Consider the following 15,376-nt stretch of genomic DNA (forward strand, 5'->3'; position numbering starts at 1 on the left):
CAGTCCTACGCACAGCTCTCATGTAGGTATGCAGGTGCTGCTCTGCTGATATCCCAGCGTGTTACACCGATGCCCTATGCAGCCTATGAACCTGGCATGTTCTGCCTTAGGTGAGTCAGGACATGTAATTTTCTTAACTTATTTGCCCATAGTTTATGTCACTTCAAAGCAAAAATGAAACCTTCAAAACCCTTTAGAAAGCTGCTGCATACTGACCAAGAGCAGATTACCACAGACAAGCTGCTTCCTGCAGCCATCGGGCAGCAAGCAACATCTGTAATGTGCTGAGAGTAATAGCTGAGCAGAAGAAATTATGCAGAAGAAATGGGGTCTTGGTTCTGGCTGTCTTAAGCGATCAAGGTCCCGTGGCTGCAGTGCACTGTGAACCAAGTAAACAGTGGGACTTGTCATCCAAAGTTTGTCTAGCAAATTCTGTAGAACACTGATGCTGCCAGTGAGCTTTTCTGTGAAAAGGAAGGGATCTGTGGCAGGTGGCTGTTTGGATCACGCTGTTCTAATACTGCACATCAGCATATCCCCTCCCATTGAAATTGGAAAGCATTTCTTGTGCATGTTTGTGGGACCCCTAACCTGTTACTTTGAAGCTTACTCCTTTATAACATTAAGGAAGACATCGTTAGAGGTGAACAGCCTTACCTGTGCTTTGTGCTCGTGAAATGGCTCCTTCCCTAAAGCAAACTGGGTGGAAATACAACAACTTTTCTCTTTCGGGAGGCTCACTGAAAAGGTCTTTAATGCACTGCAGATATCTTTCAAGGAACCCACCAGCAAACACAGCTGATATTATGCCAGCAGAAGTCAGGCTGAATCTAGTCTCTAGCATGTAGAGAATAAGGTAAGCCTTTGGAAAGGAGAAAAACCTGCTTCTTTTAAGGCAAAGTGCTATCTTTTTGATCTGCATTCTTAGGCTACCTGCCCTGTGTTGAATAATGTCGAGCTATCCAGTTCAAGTCGTGGTTTGCTCTAAGCTTTTACTGGGAGGTATGTTTGTGACATACTTTATACAGAGCTTAGTGTCTGTGTTCTTAAAACACTGCAGGCGTGCTCTAGTCTTGCACATCTTGCTTCATAGCCACCCTTTTGAACTTGCTGCTTCCAATTGCCGTCATCATCTGATGGCTTTGCTAGTTTTCTTTCATATTTCTAAGATCACTGAGAATAATTATATTAGGTCAGACAAAAAGTTTGCTTCACTTGATACTCTACCTAACTGACTAGCAAGAAGCAACCATGCAATGATGCTTCCCTGTGGGTATCCTCCCTCCTTCCAGCTGTCTGAAGCTTACAGCCTTCCCAAGATAATGGTACTGTCTGCACCTCCATGTGTTTTGCCCTTTGTTTTTTCTTCAGTAAATCTGTCTAATTTTTAATCCTCTGGCACCAATGAGTTCTCCAGTCTGAGCATGTAGTGAACAGCACCCTTTCTTTTAATCAATTTTAAAGGATGCATTTCATGGCCACTACTTTTTTTTGGTGTCTGCTGTTTAGTATGAGCCATTCCTGTCACTTCCCATCATGTACCTGTTGATCTTGCCTCCGAAGACGGAAGATGTTGCTTGATGCTTGTTTCTCTCACTCCTTTTAAGGTTGTCTCACTCTGCTGGTCAGGTTAAAGCCCCGGTTAAAAAAGATACTTGATTTTTTGATATTGTATGGTATGTGTAATTTGCAAGACAGAAGTGTTATGCCTCATGGCAAAATATCTTTGCTAAACTCTGCTATAATTGTATGTTCTTGTTGCCAAATGACCTGGCAGTTTGTATCTTTTGATAATTCATTTTCCTCTGTGTGGGAATGCTGCTGCTTTCTCTGGCATTACCAGGCGAGCAGGACTCTAAGCTGCTGTGTAAGCATTCAGAGCCATGCTTTCCCTTGTGGGATGCAGAGTCAGTCTGGGTGGCTGAATGTTTTGTTCTGCCAGAGCCGAAGGAAAGACCTTTTGGTATGGTCTGGTATTTGCATTGCAGAACGGTGGCATTCAGCTTTCTGTGCCGGCGGGGATGAGCTTGTCTTTTTGGCTCACTCTCAGCTGGTATTGCCCTACCCCCTCCTACACCCTGTCCCCTGCCTGTCCTTTCCAAGGGAGCCAGGGCCTGGAGCTAGTTACCTGCAGAGGCTCTGATTCAAGCAAACGTGTAAGCACATGCTTGAATTTCATTGTCAATGAGACTTCAGCTGTTATTAAAGGTAAACATAAGCTTAGGGGTTTTGCTGTAGTGTGGCTTAGATGCAGATGTTGTCTGCCAGATGTGCTCTTGGAAGACTTGGAATTCTCCAGTCTCCCTGGTGTTGTCACATTTACAAGCTAATATCAGCAGGAAGCATACTGGACATATGTAATACAGCCCTCTGTATTCAGAGGGAGGACAATTCAGGGAGAAATGATGTGAAATACTCAACTGCTGTGTAAATGTAGCCAGATCCTTGCTAGAAATGGGCAGCTTTGCTGAAAAGAGGATTTGCAGGGACATAAATAAATCCTGCACCTTCACAACTTTTCTTGCTGACCATATGATGTGCAATATATGTATGACCGTTGTTGCTATTTGAACCCTCGCTTGTTTTGTGAAAAATTACAACTGTCTTAACTCCTTGTGCTTGCAATTGGTTAATAGACTTTTAAAAAACGGTTTTCTCTCATGCACTTGCCTCGTACCTGCAACTTGATGTGCATGGTAACCTGTATGCAAATAGGATGAATTTTTACCTACGCTACTGTTTGGAGTTTACAGTAGTATATTTGAGATCAGAGTCTGTCCATAGATGCATACTGTACATACTGTAATAGTGTTGCTTTCTTATCAAGTAGGATGCCAAGGGGTTTTAAGGTCTTAAAAAAAAATTAAACTTTTTTTTTGTTTTAGTGAGTCGTGATACATGTGCAAGCTTTTCTTTCAGAGGGTGTGTGAAAACATTTATTAACAGTATCTGGGATTTTGCTTTGCAACATCTCCAAGCAGCCTGTGTCCAAATAGTTAGAGTTGGGGTTTTTTTAGCTAGTGACTTGCTTGTGAATGTTGTTAAACTCATTACAAGATATCTGGACTCTCTGTAAGCCTACTGCATTGTTTGTGGAAAGCTTGATGGTAGCAGCGTTTCAGCACTGGGAAAGCAAATGTCAAAAGCTGTGGTGCCAAGAAGGAATTCCTTTAAAGGAGACCTCCTGGGAGCTCCTGACTTCATCCATGCCAGCAATTCAACACCGTGGTACCAAAGCATGGCATTAGGTTTCCTTTAACTAGGGTGTTCCTCTCCTTTCCCAACAAAATCACGTGGTACTAGCTTAGAAGCAAGCACTAGCTTATGTGGAAAAAAATAAACTTTCCTGCTTCTCATGTGAAATTGAAGAGGAATTAGGAAAGAAATAGCTGGAAGAGGGAAAATTTGCTAGAAGTGGGAAAACAAGCATTCTGTTCTGCTTGGTTACTCATTCACAGATCTTTCAGGATGAAATTCTTTGAATATTGACCACATTGTGGATTACCATTCTTCTTGGAATATGTTTTAGTATTGTAATTAAATGCTGAGAAAGGTCTGAAGTAGATGGAGCAGTTTGACAGCTTTTCTTCTGTAAATACGGCACTGATACAGAAGCGGTCAAGGTCTCAGGTCTGCTTCACCATCCTGCCTGTACCTTGCCTGCATGCAATACTCGTACTACATGTAGTATCTGAGAACACATTCACTGTTGGGTTTTCTTTAGAGAATGCCAGGTGGTGGAGTTTTACTGTTATTTCCTGGGGATATAGGTATCTTGTGGTCATTCCTGTTTCAGGGGCGTAGCTGTCAGCATGAGTGGAAGATTAATGATAACCGTGTGGCTGTGATGCTAAGACTGTGGGTGAAGCAGGCTTTGTAGATGGAGGTGATCTCTTCTGGTCACTATTCATTGCTGCGATCTTAAAAATCAGTTAAAACTTTCTGGAAAATGTTTTGTAGTCCAGGTAGGGAGACATTCTTGTCCTAGTAAGGACTGAGATAAACTTCCAGATACTCCTGGCTCATGCATTATCCACAGTAGTTACTTAAAAATAATGAAAGCTCACTTTCAGTCTTTTCTAGAACTACATCTCTCCATGGGTTGCCTTAGTCAAATAGAAATCCTTGAGTCTGATACCATGACAGTGTGTGGAAGAGGGGAACAAGGAGAATCCAGCAGCTATGGCTTCAGTCAAAGTGATGGGAGACCTGTGGTTTGATTTATTTGCTTTTTTGTGGATTGCCTTGCACAGATTTCCTAGTGCTGGTTTCAAAGCATTGACCTCAGACAACCTGAGGTAGTTGAGCTTTGGGATGAGTTGGAGAACTGGGGCTAGGCATCTGAGCTTCCTGCGCAGTCACGAAAGAGGGGGTGCCTTGAAAGGCTGTATGAACGCTCCTGGGCTCAGTTAGGGGCTAGCTGGGAGATCCTAAGCATGAGGATTTGTGAATGCTTCTTTCTTCTTAGAGTTGAGGTGTCGGATTTAAGTCTCTGTCCACTCAGGATTTTACCCTGCTTTAAAAGTAAGCCCTGAGAAGAGGGGAGTGAGAAAAAATGAGCGAAAGCATCCTCCATCTTTTGTGCTGAAAGAGGAACATGGGAAGCAAAGAGTGTGTGATTTGTGGCCAGTAAGCGTGCAACCAAGGGGAAGCTTCATTTTGTTGCCTGGCAATTAGCACAGACACTTGAAAAAAGAAAACCTGCCTTCCCAGCCTGTTTTTTTATCCAATTACTGCAGAATGCAAAATGAATAAACTCTCATGGGAGGAGAGACCAGAATCGGGTCTTTCCTCTTTCAGCTAGCTGTCCTACCTGCTGGGGAAGAGTGTGAAAGTTGTGAATTCGCCTTCCCTTAGAGAAAGAGTGGTATTGAATTTAGATTCTCCCTGGTTTTGCGTGACTGCTTTACAGCGTAGGCTAGCTGCAAAAGGTGCATGCTATCAGTGTTTCCACTTGTTCTTTCTCCCATGTTTTATAGTGACCCCAGTGCTGCCTTAATGGGTTAGATGTGCTCAGAGCACAGCTGCCTGGTCAGGGAAACCCTAAAGCCTGTTCTGTGTCTGTAGCCTGGTTTGATTACAGCATAGTTCACCTGGGCAATGACAGGACACATCTGTGTAGGTATGGGTGTCTCAGCTTGGGCACCCACGCGCTTGGGTGAGATGCTTACTGAGAGGTGCAATGGTGTCATTCATTATAATGTTTAAGGAGAGAATTTTTGTATGAAGTCTAAGCTGGTGGAATTGGGTTCTTTGGCAGTGGCTGGAGAGATGTCATCTTCCTGCCTCTCCTAGGATGGGAGTACCTATCTATCTTGGTTGACAGATGATTCTTTTAAACTAACCACAGCTTTGACACAGTTACATTAGGTAGGATGGACTTCTTACTACTGGCTGGAACAAAGATGTCACTGGAGGCAAAGGATGTGAATTCTCAGTCAGTCGTGTCTTGACAGAGCCTCCTGCAGATTTGTTAATGAATATCCCCAAGCATTTCCTGGCAGTCGTTCCTAGTACACACCAGTGGTGTTGGCTGTGAATTGTGACCTCGTTAACATAAAGGTTTGCTCTGCTTTCATTCCAGGTTGTCAGAGCTGCTGAAGAAGCTGCTTCCACCTTGGCAAGTTCCATCCACCCTGAGCAATGCATCAAGGTGCTTTGCCCCATCATTCAGACTGCAGATTATCCAATTAATTTAGCTGCCATCAAAATGCAGACGAAAGTCATTGAGAGGATTTCCAAGGAATCGTTGCATCAGCTCCTTCCTGATATCATTCCTGGATTGTTACAGGTACAGAATCACATGTCACAAATGCTCCTGAGCACAAACCACCACTGAGTAATTTGTGAGATCTGTGACCTAAGAGAGAATGGTGGACCCTCTGGGGCCACATTTTGGTAAATCCCTCTAGGATTTTCTGTTTGGGCTTTTGATGATTTTATTGTTAAAGGCAAAGAAAACTCAGATTTTTATGTGTATGTTCCACAATTAGACACCTTGGCCTGACTCCTAGATAAGCTGGTAGCAGCTGTGTAATAAATTTTAGTAGGAATTAGCCACATCTTCTGCTCTCTTAGTACATCCTAAACAATATATCTTGCAGCCTCCTTTAATTTGGCTGAGCTGTTCTTTGCTTTGATTGTACTTGGCACTTGGCACTTGAATTTGAATCCTAGCAGGCAGGCTGGTTCTTTCCTCTCTGAAATCAGGACCAAACTACTTGCTGACTTCATTCAGCCTTTCATAACCCTCTCAGGCTGGGTGGGGAGCTGTGTTTTTCCCAGTGCTAAGGCTTGCTCTTGCATTGTGAATTTAGCTTTCAGCACTGGCTGTAGCAGTGTTGTCTTCTGTTTCTCTGCACAAGCAGCTGGTAGTGCCAGCGGCTGGGATGAGGCTGCAAGCAAGAAGGAAACGAGGGGAAATAGCAGCAATGAAGGAGGAGGAACATGTGTGTGTTCACTGGGGAGAGATCGTGACAGGAACAAATCAGTCAATGTGAAAGGGAGGACATGTTTGGGTGGGTAAGACTTCGGTGGAGAACTGGGATAAAGAAGCCTCCTCATTGTGAGCATTAAAAGTTGCACAAGAGCAAAGTCAGAAATTTCCCTTGTGCATCCTAGCGTTCATCCCAGCTTTGTAGTGTCAGCTCTGGAAGTTCTTTTCTTAAATCAGCTTCTGGGAATCGGACAATTCTGTATTGATCCCAACTTGTAAAAAGCTTTTAGCCATGATTGTTGGAGACAACAATCTGAACAGTGGAGCTTCAATGCACTGGAAGAGTTTGGAAGCAGCATGCCTTTAAAAACGCAGTTATACTTGTTTTATTAGTTGCTTCCGTGTCTTAAAATGGATCTTGTTTCAGAGCCTAGTTTGCCAGTGATATTTCTTCACCTTAGAAACTCATAGTGATCACAAGAATCTACTCCTCACGTTTGGGATGTATTTGGGGATCCTTCTGGCTGAAGGAATGTGTGCAGAGGGAGTCACCCGTGTGCTTGTTTACCGTGCCGAGGGCACTGGCAGAGTGGTGAAGAGGAGGCGAGGAGCGTTGGGCAAGAGCAGCGTGAGCACAAGCGTGCAGCTTGACAGCCAGGGGCAGGATCCCCGTGGACAGATGAGGATCTCCATGCAAAAACAGGGTTTTGGCTGGGGAGAGTCACGGTGCTTGCTCTGGTCCCGGTGTGGAGCCCTGGCTCCCATGGAGCTGGGGGGATAAAGCTGGGCCGTGAGACACTCTCCCATGCTCTGCATCTCAGTACTCTCAGGCCGAAGGGAACTTTGAGCCCATACCCTCTCCTGATCAAGTGCTCTGACTGTTGGGCTCTGTTATTAAATGCCTGGAGAAGAAGCAGCTGCTGCCTTGCAAGCACGTTGGCAGAGGGAGAGGTGGGGTGATGGTCCCACTGGTGTGTACAAGGCACCAGCCCAGTGCCTGCCAGGACACAGCCCTCTGCACCGCATGGACCTGCCTGCCCCCACAGGAGCGATTTGGGATGCACACGAGCGAAATGCCAGGCCCATAGGGAAACCTGAGGTCAAGCAGAGGCGTCTGATGAGTTCAGGGTCCTTTGGGCTGGGACCCGCAGAGACACCCCTGTGTCCCAGCTGTCCTCCCAGCAGTGGGTTGTGTCTCTGTGGGTGGGTGTTCCCCTGCTGTGGGCCTGGGCTCAGCCTTTTTTCCACCTCACTCCTCAAATAGCTTGGTGTTTCTCAGAGCTCACCTAGGTCTGCTTTTCAAGATCAGTACTCTTTAGGATTCAGACTGTCATTTTAGACTGTACTTTGTCTCCGCAACTGCATCCCTGCTCCCAGCTTTCCCGGCAGAGGTCACCCTGCATCCGGAGGAGCCAGGGTCCAGCAGGCTGAAGTGATGTCTGCATTCCTCATGAGATGGCTGCTTAGTGATGAATCACTGCCTGAGTACAGGACTGATGTCACCAGTTGCTGAGTGACCTGGTGGCTAGCTCGAGCTCCCCTGAAGCTGCCAGAGATCCAGCACACCTACAGGGATCTTTCAACACTTTCTTTTCTGTGGTATTTCCTACCTGATAAATAATCAAGAAGCTCCAGGTTACAGAGGCAGTTCGGTGTGCAGCGCCGTGTTTAAGACTTTTCTGAAGGCAAGCTGGGAGCACGAGGACTCCTCTCCAAGAAGTCCTGACCATCCAGGAGAGCATATGGCCATCTGAACTGGACACAGGAGTGTGTATATTTGATAAGAGTCCTAAGCTCGTGTTGAGAAACTATGTGTTCTTGCTTAATGCTATAGACAAGTTATTAAATAACTTGTAACGTGATATTAATAACCAATAATATAAGGAACAAAGAGGATGTAGGTGGGTGAATAGTATTCTCTCGCTCTGAGTATTCAGGCTGCAAACTGTTGCGTCAAGCAGGGCCTTTCGGTTGATCTGTCAGGTCAGCCAAATTTGTAAAATGTTCATCAGCTTTCTAGTATATTGCTCTAGAAAGATGTTGCCAAGTGCTGTTTGACTTCTGACCTTTTTTTCTTGTTTCCTAGGGTTATGATAATACAGAGAGCAGTGTCCGTAAAGCTAGTGTATTTTGCCTAGTGGCAATTTATTCAGTAATTGGAGAAGAACTGAAACCTCATCTTGCACAGCTCACGGGAAGCAAGGTACAAGAGTGATGTGTCTCTGGGGTTTTGATAATAGCCAGCTGAACGGTTTGCACTACTAGCAGCAAGACCAGTGGCTTCACGGTAGTTCTGTGTCAAGTTCTCTGTACACTGTTAAATCCTATCTCACCCTGCCAAACACCAGTAGGACAGCATAGCACTTGCTCAGCGGTATGAGCATTTGAAATCCCACTAAGAAAATTTTGATGGGGTTCAGAGATTGGTTTCCTGATGTATTTGATCCTGTGTAACTGCGAGCTGCCGCTGCCTGGGTCCTTCCTGCTACAGCCATGTTTACCTTGCCCCTTCAGCATTGCATCCAGGAAGGTGACCGTGCAGGCAGTTGGATCAGCTAGATGCTCTGGCTGAAAACCAGATCTGCGATACAAATTAATTAGTTTTCAGTCCTCTCTGCGACTGCACAGGCAATCTGGTGCAAAGAGTGGTGGGAATGCATGGCTGGCATGTGTGGGAGAGCGGGTTCTCTCAGCAGCAGGTTGTGATAGAAATGCAGGTAAACCTTCACTTTTAATAGCACGGCAGGTGTGTCACTTTCCTTCTGGGACACCAGCAAGCACAAGTGACCCTTCAAAGGTCTTTGTGCCCTGGAGTCAGGTTAGCAGCAAAACTCAAATTCTGACCTGATACTACAAGGGAAGCCAAGTCCTTAATTCAGCTCTGTCCTTCAGACAAGAGCTGGCAGTTTGTCTTGAAGCAGGCAGTGTTTGTTTGATTGATTGCTTTTCAGAGCTGCCTAGGCAATTGTCACAAAATTTCTTCTCCTGAGGTCATCGTACCCAAGATTTCTAGGCAATTTTACGATGAATTCTGCATTTTTGTTTCTGAAATAGATCTCTGCATGTGAATAGTTACTTAGTTCAGAAGGCTTTGTTCTGTTGTTTTGAGGCAGTAATTTCTTTCCTGGGTAGGAAGTGTGGTGTAGGCCAAAACAACCTGAGAGTGAAGTTGGATTTTGTTTCTGAATTGGGTTGCCTTGTCCTTTAACAAATTACTTGTGCCTTCAAATTGCTCTGGAAAGAGACAGCTATGGGTGCTGAGGTTTACCTCATTATATTTGGGCAGTTAGGAAATCCCCCTATAAAAAGTTGCAGAAACTTTATTATGCCAGTATCCTAGGTGCCACGGACTTACTGTACCACATAGCTAACTATAAACATGTGAGTAATTCTGGGTTTACGCAGACTGCCTGCATGTTTAAAGTTAAATGTGTGCATGAGTCATTGCAGGATCTGGAGCTAAGGTGGTAAGGCAAAAAAAAACCCAAACCCATGTAAAGGAAGCGTATGCAGTCTAATAGCTGCATTTTCACTAGACGTACCAAGTTAGTGAAGATATTTAAGTGTCATTGAAAATGAATGTTTTGTAAAGCATGGAGAGTTCAGGCTGTTTCCTAGGAGGGACCGTGGCTCTTGGACTGCCGGTGTGCCTGCAGCCCTACTGACCTCTGTGGGAATCTTGCTTGCCCAGAGCAGGCTGCAGGACTGAGATCTGTGAACTGATGGCTGCTGAAGTGAAATACAAGAGGTTTTCCTAAATCACTTAAATCTGTCTGTAACTTCAGTGGAACTAGGCATACCCTCCTGCATCTGTCCATTCCGACATACGCTGAGCTTTGCTTCTGCTTTTCCTCCAGAGAGCCCAGCATCAGCTCGCTCAAAACTTAAGTTCACCACAGAATGCAAGTTTTAAGATTTGCAGATGACTTTTGTCTGCCTGTTTTTCCCAGCATCTTGTTCTGATGTTTGTTTGTTCCTTTCAGATGAAGCTACTAAACTTGTACATAAAGAGGGCCCAGACCACGAACAGCAACAGCAGTTCCTCTTCAGATGTTTCAACGCACAGTTAATGGAGATATGTGGACATATGTGTAGACTTAGAAGCAATCAACGGTGCCTCTCAGAGACCTTTCTGCTACTCTTCACTGGCACGCTCCATCAGCTCAAGGAGGCCATGCAGATATTTATTGCAATCAGTATTTTAGTCCCTTAAAAGCTTTTATGTAGAATCTTACTGGTATTGAATGTAAAGGAAACAAGGTCTGTGTTGCAGTCTTCATTAAAAGTGAACAACAGAAAGCCATACTTAAACATATTCGTATAGCCTGCTGAAATCTCAGAAATATGTTTAGGTTAGTGTTCTAAAACTGAGTCCAAGAACCCGGACACATGTAAAGGTCAAACAAATCGTTTTTCTTTAGTTCATACCCGGTTTTGGTTTCTGTGTGCTAGTTACCTGCTCTCTCCCTGCAGCTGCAGCCATGCTGGCTAGGTTCTCTTCTTATTACAAGTCCTGTGGTCCTGTTTGTACTCCCTGTTGCAGCTTGTCTAATGTGCAGGGCTCTCTGTGGGGAGGTCTTTGTGGATGTGGCTGTGATTCCAGCCTCGGATGCTTTAATACTGAGAGGTATCAAAGTGAGTAATGAAAAAGTAGTTTCTTCTTAAACATCTGAGGTTTTGTACATAGTTCTTCTGACAGACCTCCGATGGGCTGACTTCTCTGTAACTGCTCTCCATCCAGCTGGGCTTTTGCTCCTTTCATTGACCGTGTAAATATTTCTCCCCTCCTAACACATTCAGTTCTTTCATATACTCGAGACTCTCCAGGTTACTTGTTACTCCCTAAAGGGAACCTGGGACCCAATTCTGGGATTGATGCCTGCGAATGGGACACTGGGTGGGTGCTGGAGTGGCCGCTGAGTGTGTCCACAGGTGGGCAGTGGCAGCTGGCAGGGCTGTGTCTCAGTGCTGCCTTGAAAGGCTAGCTGCATTTTTCTTGAGAAGTCTGTAGCTGATCTGCTGCTCTGACCTGGCCCACTGGTGGCTTTGTCCCCAGAACTCCTTTGGGCTTTGGGTAAAATTTTCATCCCAGAGGGCAGAAACGGTGTCTGAAAGAGAACAGAAAGACCCCATGGAAGCACCTGCTGAGCCAGCTGGGACAGTGCTGGTTGCCTGCCACAGCTCCTCCTGTGCCTGAAGAGCCTGCAGTGCTGTTACCTGCCTTTAGAAACCTCCTCCTTCCTGGCCAGCCTCACCGCAGCCCTGCGTGGTGCCCTGCGTTTCGGAGGGGTGCGGAAGGCCCTTGCTGGGCTCCGCTCTCAGCAGGGTACTCTGGGTGAGGGTGCAGCAGGGCAAATCCTTTGGTGGCCTGATGACACAGACCAAGTCAGAGCCAAACCAGCTGCAGTCAAACACCCCACAGCACCTTCTCCCACAGGGCGACCATTCTGTTTGCAAAGGGTGAGCTTCCCCTGCCTCTGCCTGTAGGGGGGGGAAGCAGGAGGATGCTAGAGCTGTGTTTGGCCCCGGGTTGGATCCTAGCTGGTGGGCATGTCCACCCCGAACCTGCAGTGGATCACAGCTGGGGTTTTGCTCCCAGTGCCAGTGATACAAGAGTATGGTGGACCCTGCAGCTTACAGCTTAGCGGTGGTGATGGATGTGTGCTCTCTGGCTGCTCTCGGTGCCTCGGTCTCTCTCCAGCTCTGTCCTTTTCCCCTTTGGGGAGCTGAAGGGACACCCTGGTAGCATACCAAGAACATGAGTGTTACCATTAGTGCAGCAGGAGAGCACCATGGGGAGGGTGAAGCCCTGTTGTCTTCCCTTTCCACCAGTTCACTCCTGTGTCTCTCTGCCCCAGCCCCGAGCAGCTGTGCTGGGAGGTGATGCTTGGTGCCAGCTCCCATGCCATTCCCTAGCTCAGGAGGGATTGGGGCTGGTGGGGACTGTGCAGGATTGGGTTGCAAAGCTTGTTGGTCCCTTTCCCTGCTCACATGAGAGCAGAGGGGGTGCCCTGCTCCTGAGTTCATCAGGATGTGTCCAGGCTTTTGCTGGCTGCAGGGCTAGTTCCTTCATCTTTTCCAATGAGTAATGCCATGGCATGAGAAACCATGCGATCCTGGTGGGTGGGATTTCCCCGGGGTCTTTCCACAGGCTCAGAAAAGCCATCCTCACTGGAGGGAGGATTGGCTGCTGCATGGCTGGTGTCTCTGTTCCTGTGGACCATTTCTCTTCAACATCTTTCAGTATGCTTGTTAGGATATTCTTTTTTAATTTTTGAATGATTCAAATTATTTTAGTTTAACACATTTATTTTCCCTTTTGAGGAAATACGCAGCCGACTTGTTGGCAGCAGTTAGCTGTCTTGTTTTAATTTTTAGTAGTGGGTTTGGGTTTTTGTTGGTGGCTTTTTTTTTATATATATAATTTGTACTCTTAACTGCTTAGTATTTATGCCTCTCTTTCTCCCCATCTCAGTTCAGCATCTTGTGTTTCAGTTCTGGGGTTGAGAAGGTCAGCATAGCTGACCAGATGGTGATTAGTCCCTCCCAGCTGTGATGGAGCTTGGTCCATCACAGTTTGCTGTTTGTTTTGGTTTTGGGGATTTTTTTTTTTTTTTTTCCGAATGGCACACTGTAGCAGATCTCCAGGAATTGAATTCCTTCTCAAATGATTTTATATATTTTATAAAATGCTGTTAGTATGCACTGAGAGTGAACGCACTGTAACGTCCCTGAACTGACCCTGGCGCGCACGCTGACGCTACAGTAGGAGTTAACAGCTCAGCCTTGGGAAGACATGTGGACCTGCCGTGGCTCCAGCAGCAAGCCTGTGTTTTCCGATGCTATTGGCACACTTGGGGCTGCAAATGGTAGAACCAGGCCTTACTTTCTGAATCAGATTCAGTTCTGTTTGTCAACAGATGCTCATTAATGTGCTACTTAATTTCATTATGTGAGTCAGTCGAGGACTGTTCATCCTTTGAGTACTCTAGAAGTGTTATACCTGTATACAGTAGAAAGCATTCTGCTTAGGTATTTATAAATCATTGCGTATAATGTACATAGTAAGGTTGTTTAGTATGTTGAACATGACCCAGTTTTTTAATTTTTTTTTCCTTTGAAGTACTCAAAGGGCTAGCTCTGAATGTCACCTCTCTGATCTCCAGTGTTCTGACTTCAACAAGCTGTACAATCATTCACTTTTTTCTTTCAGGAAGCATAAAGGTCTCTCTGGCTACAAATCACAGTGTCCACGCATGCTTGCAGAGAAAGATCTGCATGCTGGCAGTGCCTCACCATGCCGGTGAAGCTTGTGTTCACATTCTCCTGGCAGTAGCCACCTACTGCAGCTGCCTTTTTTTTTTGTTTCTTTCTTGCTGCCCGTTATGCAGGGCTTCAATTTTTCCTACCTTTAAAAAAAGAAAAAGAAAAAAAAAAGTGTATTTTCTTTGCCCACCATGCTTTAGAAGTCTGAATGGGAGAAAACTCTCAGCAGACAGCGGCTCCTGGCTGCAAGGTTGCCGAAATCTCAGATTATGGATGTTTTTTCTGCCGTTGGCTGCACCAGTGCTCCGTGGGCATGGGCAAATACTGGATCCATCCGCCCCACAGGTCTACGTACTGTAGTTCTCATGTAGTGCAGAAATATCGAGGCATGTGGCTTTCTTAAGGTACACTATGTGTGCTTGCCTGGATTACAATACAATATGAGACTGTCTTTTTTTATTGCTTATTACTAGCTTACCAATAACCTGTATAAGTAATGTAACTCGCATCTTTGTCATCAAAACCTTTTCTCCCCACCCCTTTATTTATCAAGCATAATATTACATATTAAGGGACAGAAAAATAGACCTTTGTAGTATACTGCAGGACGTTGCTAACAATGTTTTAAATGGGAAGTAAAAATCGCTCTGAAAAATGCCAGCCATGATTACTTGTGTTGGCACCGTGTTCATGCGCATGTATTTTTTTTTCTATTTTTTCCGCTTTTGTCATGTTACATCCATATCTGTATTTATATCTTATTTGTTTCACTTTTGAGTGTATCATGGCAATTGTACAGATGTTTTTTGTTAACATTTATGTGATAGAATTTGCTAAAAAAAAAAAAATAAAACCTTTTGAGTTTGCCCTAGAATAAGTGGAAGTTTGGTTTCTTTTGGGGGGAGAAATATTAAAGTAGGTTCCATACCTAACACAGTCCTTGCTTCAGCAGCCTTTGCTTGTAAAGGATTTGCTCTTATTCCTGCCCTGGCTGCTGTGTTTTCATGTATTAATTGGAGGGTGTGTGGTGGGCTCCCTGTTTCCTACAGGTGCCAGTCTGTGCGGGTCCAGCAGGCAGCTGGTCTTTTGGGGTGATGGTCTTTGGTTGTTGGCTTTTAAAAGCTTTTGGGAAGTCGTGATTTTTGGGGATTCTTGTGATGTTGCAAACTGGAGAGCCATATGCTGTTTTGAAAGCTGATGGTCTCATGCAAAGCCACGGAGTGAGGGCTACAAAAGATGCCTGTGTTAGGAGGCTTGTTAAGAGAACTGCAGAGGTTTTAGAATACGTGGCAGCAGAAATTTGGGTGAAGTGTTTGGGCAGGTGAAAGAGGTGCTGGGAACTGCACGGGTCTCTGTGTACCAAAAGGCAAAAGAAATCGAATTTGAAGTGGTGAGGGAGCCTGAGCACTCAAGTGCTTGTGTGTTATCCTGGGGGAGTAATAGCTCATCACAACTTAAAAACCTGCAGTGAAGCTGTGCTCTACAGTAGGGAAATGGATCCCCTAAGGTATGACTGTTACCTTGATGCTGTTCCTTTAGCATCAAGGTAAAAGGCCCTCACATACCTTGTGGTGGGTGCAAGGGAGTCAGGAGAGCTTCCTATGGGAAGCTATTGGCATGAATATTCCTAGACAGAGTACGTGGAGAGTGTCACGGCGTGTGAGCACCAGCATT

General features: G+C 45.4%; 1 protein-coding gene across 17 annotated transcripts in view; it reads left to right on the forward strand.

The window, feature by feature from the left end:
* The window catches only part of CLASP1 (cytoplasmic linker associated protein 1), a 185,027-nt gene extending 170,451 nt beyond the window's left edge, over positions 1–14,576 (forward strand). For all 17 annotated transcript variants that reach the window (XM_037396473.1, XM_037396474.1, XM_037396476.1 and 14 more), the window contains 3 exons: positions 5,585–5,791; positions 8,523–8,639; positions 10,420–14,576. In XM_037396473.1, the coding sequence (XP_037252370.1) occupies positions 5,585–5,791; positions 8,523–8,639; positions 10,420–10,506 (411 nt within the window). In that variant the 3' untranslated portion in view covers positions 10,507–14,576. The remainder of the gene's footprint in view (positions 1–5,584; positions 5,792–8,522; positions 8,640–10,419) is intronic.
* Positions 14,577–15,376: the final 800 nt, after the last annotated feature.

The sequence above is a fragment of the Falco rusticolus genome, chromosome 8, assembly GCF_015220075.1.
Source record: "Falco rusticolus isolate bFalRus1 chromosome 8, bFalRus1.pri, whole genome shotgun sequence".
Classification (NCBI taxonomy): domain Eukaryota; kingdom Metazoa; phylum Chordata; class Aves; order Falconiformes; family Falconidae; genus Falco; species Falco rusticolus.